At 48.0% G+C, this 14,141-nt stretch overlaps 1 protein-coding gene across 1 annotated transcript; it reads left to right on the forward strand.

The window, feature by feature from the left end:
* The first annotated feature begins 3,621 nt into the window (after positions 1 to 3,621).
* Positions 3,622 to 7,098, forward strand: Rassf10 (Ras association domain family member 10). Its single transcript, XM_021169131.1, has one exon. It carries the CDS (start codon positions 3,848 to 3,850, stop codon positions 5,372 to 5,374), a length of 1,527 nt encoding a protein of 508 aa, XP_021024790.1. The 5' UTR covers positions 3,622 to 3,847; the 3' UTR covers positions 5,375 to 7,098.
* The last annotated feature ends 7,043 nt before the right edge of the window (positions 7,099 to 14,141 follow it).

The raw sequence follows: 14,141 nt of genomic DNA on the forward strand, positions 1-14,141 counted from the left end.
CTTGCTTACCAGCTCCTGGCTTTGAGCCATTGTAGTCGTGTAATTTCCTAAACGATTTAGAGCAAAAAGGGCATTTTGGGGGCAGACATTTGGTCTTTTGTCCTTGGTTCTTGATGGCAGCTCCAGAGTGAAGACAGCAGCAGACGAGCTTTTGTTTTTGGGGCGCCCTTGCAAGCACATGAGAGATGATGCTTTGGGAAGCCTCTAGAATGGATACCGGGTGGGTCTCAGACTCAGAGGGCTGCAGTCTTAATTCCTGTTCCTCAGCCTCCTGGGAGGGAAGAAAAGCGGAAGTTTAAGTTGGCCATCAGAGCCCAGTGCCTTCATCCATCACGCCTATCTAATGACAGGACTTCCCCAAACAATCAGGTGAATAAATGGAGGTTCCTGGAGAGCGACACAGAAGCACTCCACTCCTCCTCCTCCTCCATCTTGCCCTGCAACCCCTCCATCTGACCCTCAGTTCAAGCCTGGGCTTGTAGCTGTTGTCTGAGGTGGGGTAGGGGGCAGTCTTAAGGACTGAGCTCTCCAGAGAGACAGCATCAGAATGAGATTGGGTTAGAAGGTGCTCAGCTGGAGTCTGCTGCTTCTAGAACCATTGCCTGCTTGCCTGCTTGCCTGCTTAAAGGGTTGGAGCCATTTACTTCAGATACCTACTACTGCTGAGTGAAAGGACAGGAGAGTTCTCCTCAATGCAAATGCAGTTGGGATGACCTCTAGAACCCACACTTAGAAATACTGCTACATGACCATACACAAATGTCTTTCTTTTTTAATAGGCAACAGAGTCCACCATCTCTTCTTTTCATGAGTGGGTTTTTTTTTTTTTTTGTGGGGGCAGGGTTTCTCTGTCCTGGAACTTGCTCTGTTGACTAGGCTGGCCTTGAACTCACAGAGATCCACCTGCCTCTGCCTCCTGAGCTCTGAGATTAAAGGCGTGCACCACCACCAGTGGGCTGAGTAGGACATTCTTTTAAGGGCCGTCTAGCCTGTCACTCCACTCCTCCCAGTCCTGTGGTCCCATACAGTATGATGGTTCAAAAGTGAAGGTCTGGCTACGTGATTAAGCCCCACCGTGGGAAGTGTCTCAAGCAGGCTCATGGTTCTCTACTTCCTCCACTCTGGTCATTGCTCTGGTGTCCGTGACATCACACAATCCAAGTGTGTAGATATAGTTATGGTGACTGCTTTAAGGTCTCTTTGCTGTGATGAAAAACCATGGCAAAAGCAACTTGGGAAGAAAAGGGTTGATTTCACTCACAGTTCCATATTAAGCTCACCATCTGAAACATTGAGGCCAGGAACTCGAGCCAGGCAGGAATATGGAGTGGGGAGCTGATGCAGAGGCCATGGAGGAGTGCTGCTTGCCTACTCCCTATGGTCTGTCTGCTCAGCCAGCTTTCTTATAGAACCCTGGACCACCTGCAGAGGAATGGCCCCACCCACAATGGGCCGGGCCCTACCCCGTCAATCAAAAATTACGAAAATGCCCTACAAGCCTCCTACAACCCAATCTTACAGAGACATTTTCTCAATTGAGACTCCCTCCTCTCTGATGACTTTATCCTGTGTCAAGTTGACATAAATCTAGCCAGCGCGGTGACTAATCAGTCGACCTTAATATAGTTTCTCCAGGTGGGTCTGCCTGATGAAGCCAGCCTTTTACAAGCAGATTTTTCTCTCACCGTTAGCAAAGGACGATGCCAGGATGATTAGATGCCAAGAGGACTGGGTGGTTCTGACCTGCCGTTACTGCTTTCAATGGGGCAGACACTTACACATGGGAAGAATCTATACGAGGCTGAGAGAGGTTCTGATGAAGGTCACCAAGAAGATGGGGACTTCAGTGCCACAATGGAAGTGAAGTGGTTTCTGGAAACACATCCGAGTGGGTTTGAAGTGGTGTCCCTCTCCATCCCAAACTCTACCAGCAGAAACACCCTACCTTTAACCTGGGACACTCCGTGTAGCCAAGACAAGTACAGCCCGAGACCTCGGAAGAGTGCAATCACGTGTGCGTGTTGCTTTCAGCTACTAACTTCATGGCAATCCATTTTATAGCAAGGAAAAACTCATACCTCCCAGCTTTCTATCCTTTCAATAAAAGCCTCTGCGATACACCTACCAGGACCTGATATTTAATCCTTATAGCAGTTACTTCTTAAAGTATCACCACTTTACAGATACGACTCAGCGGTATTACATATTTTCCTTAAGGTCACGAGAAGTAAAAGCACTCCGTGTAAACCTCCAGTGTCTGACTGTGCTTCAGATACACTTGAAAGCGTATGCATGGAATTAAGGACCCTTCCTGACCTGGTCCTTTTAGCTTAGCTTTGGCAGATTCTTCTTCACGTAACTCTGTGTGGCCCTGTGACTGCTCTCGTGATTCGTTTGAGTTTGAACATCCGATTCCTCTGCCTGCGATGTACCCCATCTCTTAGTCCTTTGGCAGTCCCAAATGGTTCTTTTTTTTTTTTTTTTTTTTTTTTTTGTCTTGCCTCAGATGGTACCCTTGATGGGAAGGGAGCCTTTGCAGATTCTCCCAGATGGGGTCCAGGCTGCCAAGCAGCGTCCAGGCATGTTCTCTTACTACATGGTGACTTCCCTGGTCAGAAACACAAGGTATTGTGTTTGCCTGGTATTGGAAATGTCTCTTGAGCTATGATGAGCTGCTGGCAGGCCAGGAGGCTTGCTCATCATCACACCACTTGCACTGGACTTAGAGCACAGTGGGAACCCAGCAAATGTTCCAGGAAGGAATCATTCAATGGACCAAAGCGCTTTCCAAGAAATAATGAGACATCCAAGGTCTTAAGGCAGGGGAGTGAGCTGTCAGATCTGGGCTTCCCTGGACAAGCCTTCCACTGAGAGGGTTTTAAGCTTCGATTAGAATGGCTTTGGATTTCTTCTGTTCTGGTACTTGATTCTCATCACTTCCAGACGACATCTAGATGCAATGGGAACGAGTCAGGACTGGTGATCAATTTAGGTTTGGCTCCGACTTCTCTGTCAACAAGGCTGTGGGAAGTGGAGGGGCAAGGTGGGGACCTACAGATCTGACCTATGGGGAATTGGGTATCACCCTTAGATCATTGCAAATCTGATCATGGAACCCACTGTGGTTGAGGAAGACTGGAAGGTTTAGAGGCAGCGCTTACAAATGTGAGCTGGTCAGGTAGTGGATCACAACGTCTCTACTAGAAACTGTTAGGTGCCTCAGCTTCCCCGTCTGTGCAAAGTGCATTGTACAGAAGGCACAAGACCACGCACATCGGGTTAAGGTGTTTCCAACCAAGTCTAGAGGCAAGGCGTAGCTGAGCCCAGGGAGGCGCAGAGGTGCCGGCTCCAGGCGCAGAGCTGATGCCTAGAGGTGAAGGCTCCAGGCCTTGTATCAGAGAGGTCCCGGGAGTCCATCTTTGCTCTGAGTGGAGAAAACTCGTAACTGGACGCCAGTAACCTGAGCCAGGGGCAGACCCGTCGGCAGGGCTGGGAGGGGCGAGTTTGGGCGCCCCGCCTGCGGTGCTCTCAGCCGCGGCTCAGGGCGCTGGGGGGCGGGAAGAGGTGGAGCCAGGTGGGGAGGAGCAAAACCCGGAGGCCTCGGGCACCGCGGGCAGAGCCAGAGCCGCTGGAACCCGAGCCCTGGCGCGCTGCTTTGGGAGAGTCCGCCGTCCAAGCCGAAAGCAGCCGCTGCCCGATTTCAGTACATAGTCCGGGAGAAAGGCTAGTGAGGCCGGAGACAGGGTCACGGATTCTACTGCAGTTTGGGAGCTGCCAGGTTGCCCGCGCTGGCCCTGCTGCCCTAATTGCACCTAGCCGGACTTGCTCCTCACGTCCCGGTTGCGCCATGGATCCTTCGGAGAAGAAGATATCGGTGTGGATCTGCCAGGAGGAGAAGCTGGTGTCCGGTCTCTCCCGCCGCACCACCTGCTCGGACGTGGTGCGGGTGCTTTTGGAGGACGGCTGCCGGCGGCGCTGCAGGCAGCGGCGGGGCCAGCGACGGGGCTTGACGGAGGACCCTTCCGGCCAGTTGGAGCTGCCCGAGCCCCCGGACGAAAACGACGAGGATGACGACGACGCGATGCCCCCGGGGATGCTATGTGGGCCCCCGCAGTGCTATTGCATTGTGGAGAAGTGGCGCGGCTTTGAGCGCATCCTGCCCAACAAGACGCGGATCTTGCGCCTCTGGACTGCTTGGGGCGACGAGCAGGAGAATGTACGCTTCGTGCTGGTACGCAGCGAAGCGTCGCTGCCCAACGCCGGGCCGCGCAGCGCCGAGGCGCGGGTAGTGCTCAGCCGCGAGCGCCCCTGCTTGGCCCGGGGAGCCCCAGTACGGCCCAGCCTGGCCTTGACCCAGGAGAAGCAGCGGCGGGTGGTACGCAAGGCCTTCCGCAAACTGGCCAAGCTCAACCGGAGGCGCCAGCAGCAGCCGTCGTCACCTTGTTCGTCCACGTCGTCGTCCACCGCCTCGTCCTGCTCGTCGTCTGCTCGGACCCACGAGAGCGCGTCGGTAGAACGTATGGAGACGCTGGTGCATCTGGTGCTGTCGCAGGACCACACGATTCGCCAGCAGGTGCAGCGGCTCCGGGAGCTGGACCGCGAGATAGACCGCTACGAAGCCAAGGTGCACCTAGACCGCATGCGGAGGCACGGAGTCAACTACGTGCAGGATACCTATCTAGTGGGGGCCGGCATCGACCTGGACGGACAAACTCCTGAAGGGGAGCCGGAAGATGCGACATTGGAGGAGAAGGGGACAGAACCGGCGGCACCCCTGGACAGCGAGGCGCAGGCAGCAGCGTTGGAGGAGCTGGCCAGGCGCTGTGACGACCTGGTGAGGCTGCAGGAGGAGCGCGCCCAGCAGGAGGAGTTGCTAGAGCGCCTGTCCGCCGAGATTCAGGAGGAACTGAACCAGCGCTGGATGCAGCGGCGCAATGAGGAGCTGGCGGCTCGAGAGGAGTCCCTAGAGCCCGATGGTGGTCCGGATGGCGAGCTGCTGCTGGAGCAGGAGCGGGTCAGGACGCAGCTCAGCACCAGCCTTTACATCGGGCTGAGGCTCAGCACGGACCTGGAGGCAGTCAAGGCGGACTTGGATTACAGCCAGCAGCAGAGGGACATTAAGGAGCGCGAGCTTCAGGGCCTTCTCCAGAGTTTGCGCACTTTTGAGCAGACGATGGTGCATGATGGGGCTCTGGGTTCCAGCGGACCCTCTCGCGAACCTCAGCCTCGGACCTGTGCAGAAATGTGGGTAGACCAGGCCCGGGGACTGGCTAAGAGTTGCCCGGGCAACGATGAGGACTCAGATACTGGGCTGAGCTCCATGCATAGCCAAGACTCAGACTCGGTACCCCCTGTGTGTGAATCCCTTGTGTAGAAGTAGTAGGGAGCAAGCTTAGACACTTGCAGAATGCACTGGCTTGGCCTGCTCAGGGACATGAAGTGAGGCCATGGGGGTGAGCCCAGAGTTCCCACGGATGGGTCTGGAGAGTGAGTGTGAAGGAGGGTCCTGGACAAGGAAGCCCTAAGCTTCTAAGCTTTAGAGGGAAGTGGAGTCAGGAGGTGAGAACCCCTCCCTGTTTTTAAAAAACACATTAGGTAAGTGATGAGGTCCAAGCCCATTTTCAAAACAAGAGAAAAGGAAAACATTACGGGACATTTTTTACCACTCCTGTGCATGGGAAGGACTGATGACAGCTAAAACTGTGGTCTGTGGCATAAAGTGCTGCTAAAAGAAAACACTTGGATGGAAAGGAAATTCCTTGAATGTTAATTGTGACTGGAAACGTGTTCAAACTAGCCAAAGAGGACGCACTAGTGTTGGTCTCTGCCTTGCTTAACATCTTTGATAAAACCCATAGGCATCAAAATCCTGGCTGTTTACATTTCTTCAGGTTTGGGAATTACCCATCTGCTAAATCATTTGCCTTTTATTTCTGTCAAAGGCCAAACTGCACTGGGATATAAGGCTGGGCCTCTCCTTACTAAATACATTGTGTTAAAGGCTCCCCACCTTCACCCTGAAACATAGCACTTTGAGTTATAAAATCCTGGCATACATAATCCAGGGTAAAAATGTAGTCTGGCTTTTTGGGGTGTGTTTCTGCAAAGGCAGAGGTGCTGGCTTGTAATTCATGATTCAATTACAGTTAAGAAAGGGGAGCTGCAGAAGGAGGTGCAGCCTACTTTGCTATTTTCAAAGAACGTTCTGGTGTCAGCTACAAGTTGGAAGTAAGGATCTCTGCATAGTGTTTAGCTGCTAAATACAGCTCCGTGATTAAAAACCAGCTATGATCTTCATGAATTTTACCCAGACCCAAGTCCAACTTCAGTATCTTCGTTTGGAGATGAGGTTCTGGTTCTCAAGTAAACTGCAAGTGCCAATTAACTTCAGGTGCAAACAGCAGGGTTTACTAGCAAAGGCCCCCAAAGGGGGGGGCAATCTGATAGGCCACGGTGGCTAAACAAATAGAATAACCATAGAGAGCAGAGAGCCATGGGGAAAGTGCATGAAGCTGAGTTAAGACTTTAAGTTGCCCTTGGTTGGCCATCCCTCTGTGCATGGCGGGGGAGATATAAGGGTGACTTTGTCTCCTGTAGCTGGTGAGAGTGCTGGGGAGCACTCGGTGTAGTTGTTCCAGGTATTTCCATTTAAACCTATCAGTTGTAGTTAGCTGTTGGGCCAGTGGAAGGAGCCTGCTTGTTCATTTCGCTGTGGAGCCAAGTACTTTCTGAGGAATGTGGGTCTAATCTGTCCAGAGGAAGTATTAACAATGGTGTGTGTGTGTGTGTGTGTGTGTGTGTGTGTTGCCAGTGAGGCGCAGAAGGCTGGTATCAACTGAACTAGTGGAGGGACTGGCTACTGTTCCCACAATGACATGCAAAGATATGTTCAATGGGATTTGTAACTGTTTCTTCCCATTCGTGATCACCTGTCTGAGTGTCCCCAACGGGAGCTTGTCCTCCTGAACTCCTCAATTCGCTATTGGAATGTCCCCTTTTCACAGACTGTCCCCACACTGATGCCACCATAGGATTATAACACACGCGACTGGTTTCAGATGTTCAAGCAGAATCAAAATGAAAAGAGTTTTCTTAAATACTTGATACTTTTTTGAGAGACTTTATTTGGTATCGTTATGTTGCGCAGTCTTGTCTGATGCAGAAAACATCCTTACACTTGGTTCTGTGGCATCATTCAAAAGAGGAAGGGGAAAAAAAAACTGTCCAAAAGAGCCTCCCCCTCCCCAGACAGTCATTTGATTCGGTAGACACAAAGCTTAATGACAGCCTGCCTGTGGAGGCAGAGGTAAAATCCTCATTAGAGTGTGACAAATGCCACCTGTCTGAATGGTTTATGCTGGCAATGGGCTGACCTGGTGGTTTTTAAAATTATCATGCTTTTTTTTTTCTTCCCCCTAGGGTTGTAGGGGAGGTGGTTCTTGGACGTTTATTAACTCAGAAGGAACATAGAAGTTGGCAGAGCGCGACTGCCTGGCAGAAAGGAGCTGTTTTCCTTTTGACTATTATTATTTTAAACTTTGATGGGTAGCTGACGTCAGCAAATATGCCTGAAACCTGCAAAGCAAACATGCCACATCACAGGAGGAGAGCCTGCGGGGGTTCGGAGAACATTCTCTGTCCCTAACACATGAAGAGGTTGCCCTGCTTTAAAGAAAATGCTTCAGACAGCTGGGGGGCTTTGCTTCTAACAAAGGATAGTCTTCTCCTTTTTTTTTTTCTTTCGTTCCAATCAATTCTCTTCCGAAGAGGTATTCTCTGTGTGAGTAGGAGAGAGGAGGATTGGGGGCGGGAGGAGAGGCAGTAGTTCCTTTTGTGAAAAGTTCTTGTCACAACCATGTGTGTAGGCTTGAAGTCTCACTGATGAATGAGTGTGTTCCATTTTCCTGCATATGGATAATGCCCGTGACACTAAAGGTGAGTCAACACAGCAGACACTGTCCCTGGGAAGGGGACTCCTGTTCTCTGGGTGTTCCCAGGCCCTATGGAAATCCAGCACCCTTGCGAAGAGAACAGAAAACGCCATAAGCTCCTTCCCAGCTAGCCCCATCTTTCTTCTGGAATTAGGATGATCCACTGTGTGTGTGTGTGTGTGTTCCTGTGCATCCCATTCGGGGTGCTCTCACAACCCAGCATCCCATGGGGCCTTACTATGTTTACTTCCTTCTATAAAATATGGTCATTAGGCCCAGGAGATGACGGCTTAGTGGGTAAAAGGGCCTTGATACCAAGCCTGACAGAAGTTTGATCCTCCGGTCACACATGGTGGAAGGAGAGAACTGACTCCTGCAAATTGTCCCCTGGCCGCCTCAGAGGTGCCTGGTCATACACCTGAGACCTCACAGGAGCACACACATGCACATTCAAGTGAGTGTGCGCACGTGTACACACACACACACACACACACACACACATACACAATGTTTTTTTAAAGGATGGTTATTATTTTTATTAATAGTTTTCTTCCTTAGAAAAGCTACACAGCACAATCTTGATGAAAAGCGTGGAAACAACATGAATTTTGGGAAGAAAGAAGAGCCACCACATTCAGGCTCTTAGCACAGAAAGCCTGTTACTGCCAACATTTGCCAAAGTTCCCTTCAGAACTTTTTTTGTGCATTTTGAAGTTTTCCTATTTTGCTCTATTGTTACACATAGTTTTGATAAGATTGCATGCCTGCTTTGACCCCATACTGTGGCCAAACTCTCTTGAGCTTCATAGTTTCTGTGACAGCCCACGTTGTTAGCCCACATTCTAACTATTGTAAGATAACTCTGTGCTAGGCTCCTTTATGAGCGCATCTGCTTTGGGGACCCCCCCACCCACTTCTCTCAAAAGATTCCCAGGAAGAGAATTCTCACCTTTGAGAGGAGATGCATTTATAAGCTTCAGGTGTCTTTGCCATGCTGCTTTTCAAACAATTTATTCTAATTAAGCTATGCATAAAAGTACCCACTTTATCCTAGATGTCACTAGATATTGGTTTTTGTTTGTTAAAAAATAGTTTCATCAAAATTTATTAATTCTCATAGCCTCAAAATCAGGGCTGAACATCACCATCTTAAAGTGTCTTTGTAACAAGCTGGGCCAGTTGGTAGAGGTGTTTCGTCGCCCGGGGTACAATTTGGTGACAGAGCTCTTGGGTAAATGCTCAAGGTCTCAGCTTTGGTCTAAAATCACAACAAGGACGGAAGCCTTTACTTATGAGTTAGGATGACATGGCAGGGCCTAGGGGGTGTAACTCACTCGGTAGAGTTGCCCAGCATGTAGGAGCTCTGGATTTGATCCTCAGCACATGTGAAACCAGGCCCAGTGAGTGGTTCATAACTATAGTCCCAGCATTCAACAGGTGAAGGAGGAGGGTCAAAGATTCAAAGTCATACAGTGAGTTTGAGGCCAACCTGGGCTACATGAGATCCTGACTTTAAAAAGAAAAGGAGAGGGAAGGAAAGGAAAGGAAAGGAAAGGAAAGGAAAGGAAAGGAAAGGAAAGGAAAGGAAAGGAAAGGAAAGGAAAGGAAAGGAAAGGAAAGGAAAGGAAAGGAAAGGAAAGGAAAGGAAAGGAAGGTGAAGAAGAGGAGGAGGAGGAAGAGGAAGAAGAGGAAGAGGAGGGAATGGGGGAGGAGGAAGAGGAGGAAGAAGAGGGCATAGTGTTCTCTTCATTTTTTTTCTTTCTTCTCTGGATAGATTTACCAGCTAGCAATCTTGTCTCCTATCAGAGTGGGCCAATGATGTGAGAGTGGGAGGGGCCAAGGCTTCATTGGCACAAGACAAAGAAGATAACAGAAGAACTAGAGTTATAAAAACAAACAATTATCTTTTTCATCTCAGTCTAGCGGAACAGTGATTCTTAGAAGGTGATGTCATGAATACATTGTGTTTCTCTTTACAAACCTTTACCAAAAATTAAATGTAAACACAATAAACACACAGGCCAAGTTGCTAATTAACAGCTGCTAACAGTTTATGTTTGTCTGGGGTTTTCTTTCTAGCACCTGGGCTCAGTTTTAAATTCTTTTTAATTTAAAATTTTACTTTCCATGTATCATTCAGTTCTTAGACTAGTTTCCCCCTCTTTTTTTTTTTTAACTTGTATTTATTATTAATGGGCACATGCCACATTATGTATGGAAATCTGAGAATCCTTTTCGGGAGTCAGTTCTCTTCTTGCGCTATGTGGGTTCTGGTGGTAGTCAGGTTACTGGGCATGGCAGCAAGTATCTTTACCCACCTAGCCATCTTGCCAGCCCATCCTTAAATTTTTGAAAAGGGAAGTGAAGTCTCCAGTGTGGAAACATTTGCCCAATGTACTTCCCTACAGGAAGGACAGAGGGTAGATAGGGGAAGCCACTGTTGTCTGAATTTTTCCAATAGACTACATCATAAGATGGCATGTATCTATCTCCCTGTGAGGCAGGCCTTTTGGATCTCCACTTTTTACAATGAAACTAAGTTTGTCTTTCTGATCAATAGCTGACATGATCAGGACATGGTGGTGGCATTTACCTTTAATCCCAGCACTTGGGAGGCAGAGTCAGGTGGATCTCTGTGTATGAGGCCAACCTGGTCTACAGAGTGAGTTCCAGGACAGCCAAGGCTATTACACATAGAAACCCATCTTTAAACACACACACACACACACACACACACACACACACACACAAAGTTAACAGGAGATTCCAGCACAAGCCTGACCTCACATCCAGCACACACACCAGCCACCTACACAGAGAGCTCAGCAGACCTGTGAGAGAGCAGTCATCTTGTTCAGTTGTTTCCCCCAGAGAGGAGGAACCATCTCCCCCATATTTCAGAGCTAGTGATTATCTATCAGGTGAAGATTTAGCACAAGACAGAGGTGAAACATTCCCAGGAAATACTTGAATGGCTCGGAGAATTAGAAGGACAGGCACAGTGGCACACATCTTTAGTCCCAGCACTTGGCAGCCAGAGGCAGAGGGGAACCTCTGTGAGTTCAAGCCCAGCCTGGCTTACATAGTGAGTACCAGAACAGCCAAAGCTATGTAGACCTTGACTCAAACAGAAGAGGAAGAGAAAGGGAGGGGGAGCGAGAGGGAGAGTTGTGTGGCCAGCTACATGAAGTCATTGATGGTGACAACCCAAGCTGTGCCAGAGCTGTCTCTAGCTTTTTAGTTTTATTGACAGGGTCCCATGTAGCTCAGCCCAGCTTTGAACTCTTTATGTGGCCAAGAGTGACTTTGAACTCCTGACTCCCTGACCTCAGATGAGTACTGGAAGTACAGACATGCAACACCATGCACGCTTATGTGGTGTTGGGGCTAGAACCCAGGGCCTCCTGCATGCTAGGCAAGCACTCTGCCAACTGAGCCACACCCCAGTCCACCCAGAACTTTTAACTGAATCTTTTCTGGTAAATCACTCCATACAGGAATCTTAGGGAAGAGACAGGGGCAAGAGTTACTGTGCCCTACAAGACCCTGTTCCCATGATTTTAAACCTGTGTAGCTTGGTCACATGCCTCCCTATGTGGAATAAGACCTGAAGACCACTGCCCCCTCCTCTGCCTTTTTATCTATTCCTCTTGTGAATCATTTAACACGTATTGTATGTCCCCAGAGCATCTAGGATGGCATCTGAATTTCTTAGCTGGATTGGAGTTGTTGGTCTTCCATCTAAAGGCCCTTCTCTCAGGCCAACATCAATCTCAGTAAAGACTGCAGAATTGAGTCCACTCTACTTCTTTATTCAGATCACACTTCAACCCTGAAGATGCTCAATGGCGTTCATCTATCTTATTTGACTTCACTGCATGCTCCCTGTGCCAGTTGGCATTCTATTACTGCAACAAAATACTTTAAGAAATCAACTTAAAAAGACAAAAGGTCTATTTGGTCTCCGAGTTTTGGAGGCTTCAATCCATGATCAGTTTTGGACCTGTGTGGAGAAAGCACATTGTGTCAGGGAGGTCATGATGGAACAAACTGTTCATTCTCATGGCCAGGAAGTCAAAAGAGAAAGGACTAGAAATGGCCAGAATCCTACAACCTTTCTGAGGTCATGCCCCTCATGACTCAAAACTTCCCATTAGATCTACCCTTGTAAGTTTCCACAACAGCCCAATAGCAGTATGATGGGTCCCAGAGGCTTTCGGGGGTCATAGCTGATCTAAATTACAACATTGCCTTCTCAGATGGTTAAGTCAACCATCAGCTTGAAGGCTCTAGGCCAGTGAATTACTTTTTCTAGCACTGAGACCCCTTAACACAGTTCCTCATGTTGTGGTGAACCCCAACCATAAAATTATTTTCATTGATACTTCATAACTGTGATTTTGCAAGCATTATGAATCATAATGTAAACATGTGTGTTTTCTGATGGTCTTAGGCGGCTCCTGTGAAAGGGTCATCTGATCCCCCCCCTCCAAAGGAGTCTTAATCCACAGGTTGAGAACCACTGCTCTAGATTCTAGAGTCTAGAATCACCCTCTAGAGAAGCCCTCTAGGCATGCCTGTGAGGGATTATCTTGTCTAGACAATCAAGATGGGAATCCAGCCCAGAGTGGGTAGCACCAATCCCTAGGCTGGGACCCTGTACTGTATACAAAGGAGCAAGAGAGCTGAGCAGAAGCACTCATCATCCTCTGCTTCTTGACAGTGGATGCCCCCATGACCCAGAGGGAGCCCCTTCTTTCTCTGCCAGGGTATTTTAATTACAGCAACAGGAACAGTAACTAAAGAAGCATGGTAACATTATTAATCTCCTAATCTGTAAACAGCTTATCTATCTATCTATCTATCTATCTATCTATCTATCTATCTATCTATCTTATCTTTAGTTTATTGCAGCAATTGTATAGTTTTCTGTATCCAAAGTTTTACCTCTGCTAAAATCATTCCTAAGTATTTTATTTAAATTTTTTTTATTCCGGATGTTATAGCAAATGGAACTGTTTTCTCACTTTCCTTTCTAGGATGTTTATTGTCAGTGAAGAGAATGTATGTTGGCTTTTATTCACTGAAACTTTGCTAAACTTATTGGTCAGCCATGCTTGTGTGTCTGCACATGAATGTGATCTTCATGATAGTCTATGTAAAAATGTGCCATTTGCAAGAAGAGGTATTGTTTCTTTCTGATTTGGACTATTTTTATTTCAATTTCTTGACTATTTTCTTGACATCTATCTATCTATCTACCTATCTCTATATAACTTATTTATATGTATTTTGCATATATATTCCTAAATATGTAAGTATAACCTACTCAGTGTATAATGTGGGATGTATGTTTTCAGGGCTGACCATTTGGTGTTGGATAACCAGTTAGTGTGCTCTTCCCCAGAAGGATTTTCTCCTGCTCGCAGCATTCCTTAACTGCCTGTAATTCTTTGTGTAGGATTGATCCTTTCTTCGTATCCCACTCCCATTACCACTGTCCTTTAAAAAAGTATTTGTTTTTAAGTATGCATCTCTGTATGTTTATAGGCATGTGTGCACAGGCACTCATGGAGGCCAGAACAGAGTGTTTGGATCCCTTGGAGCAGGAGTCGTAGGCCATGGTGATCTGCCTGCTGTGGGTTCTGGGAACTGAACTCAGGTCTTCTGAAAGAGCTCCAACCCCTGAGTATCTCTCCAGCTGCTTCCCCACCCCATCCTCACTTTCCTAGTCTTCATGTTGCTCATTCTTGCTTTCATCTTTGTTGTCCTCTGCTCTGAGCTTAGCTCACTCCTCCTTTTCTAGACACTTAAGGTAGTTAAGAGACCAATCTAAGACCTTTTTGTGTCAACACATGTATTTACTGCTATGAATGTTGCTCTTAGTACAGCTTTAGCTGCATCCTAGTTGCTTTGATACTCAGTACTTGTTTCATTTCTGTTGTGATGAAATACCCTGATGAGAAACAGCATAGGAGAGAAAGGATTTATTTCAACTTATAATAACAGATGACATCCCGCCATTATGGGGAAGTCAAGGTAGGAACTCCAAACAGCTGGTCACACCATATCCACAGTCGAGAGTAGAGGCAGAATGAATGCACACATGCTTATTTACGTACTTGTTTGTGCTCAGCTTGATTTCCCCACTCATACAGCCCAGGGCTATGCTGGGAACAGTGTTTTGTTTTCATCTGCTACAAGGATTCT

This window comes from Mus caroli, chromosome 7 (assembly GCF_900094665.2).
Source record: "Mus caroli chromosome 7, CAROLI_EIJ_v1.1, whole genome shotgun sequence".
Classification (NCBI taxonomy): Eukaryota; Metazoa; Chordata; class Mammalia; order Rodentia; family Muridae; genus Mus; species Mus caroli.

What these genes read in the sequence shown, in the direction of transcription:
- Rassf10 (XM_021169131.1), top strand. Translation starts at nt 3,848, where the DNA reads ATGGATCCTTCGGAGAAGAAGATATCGGTGTGGATCTGCCAGGAGGAG.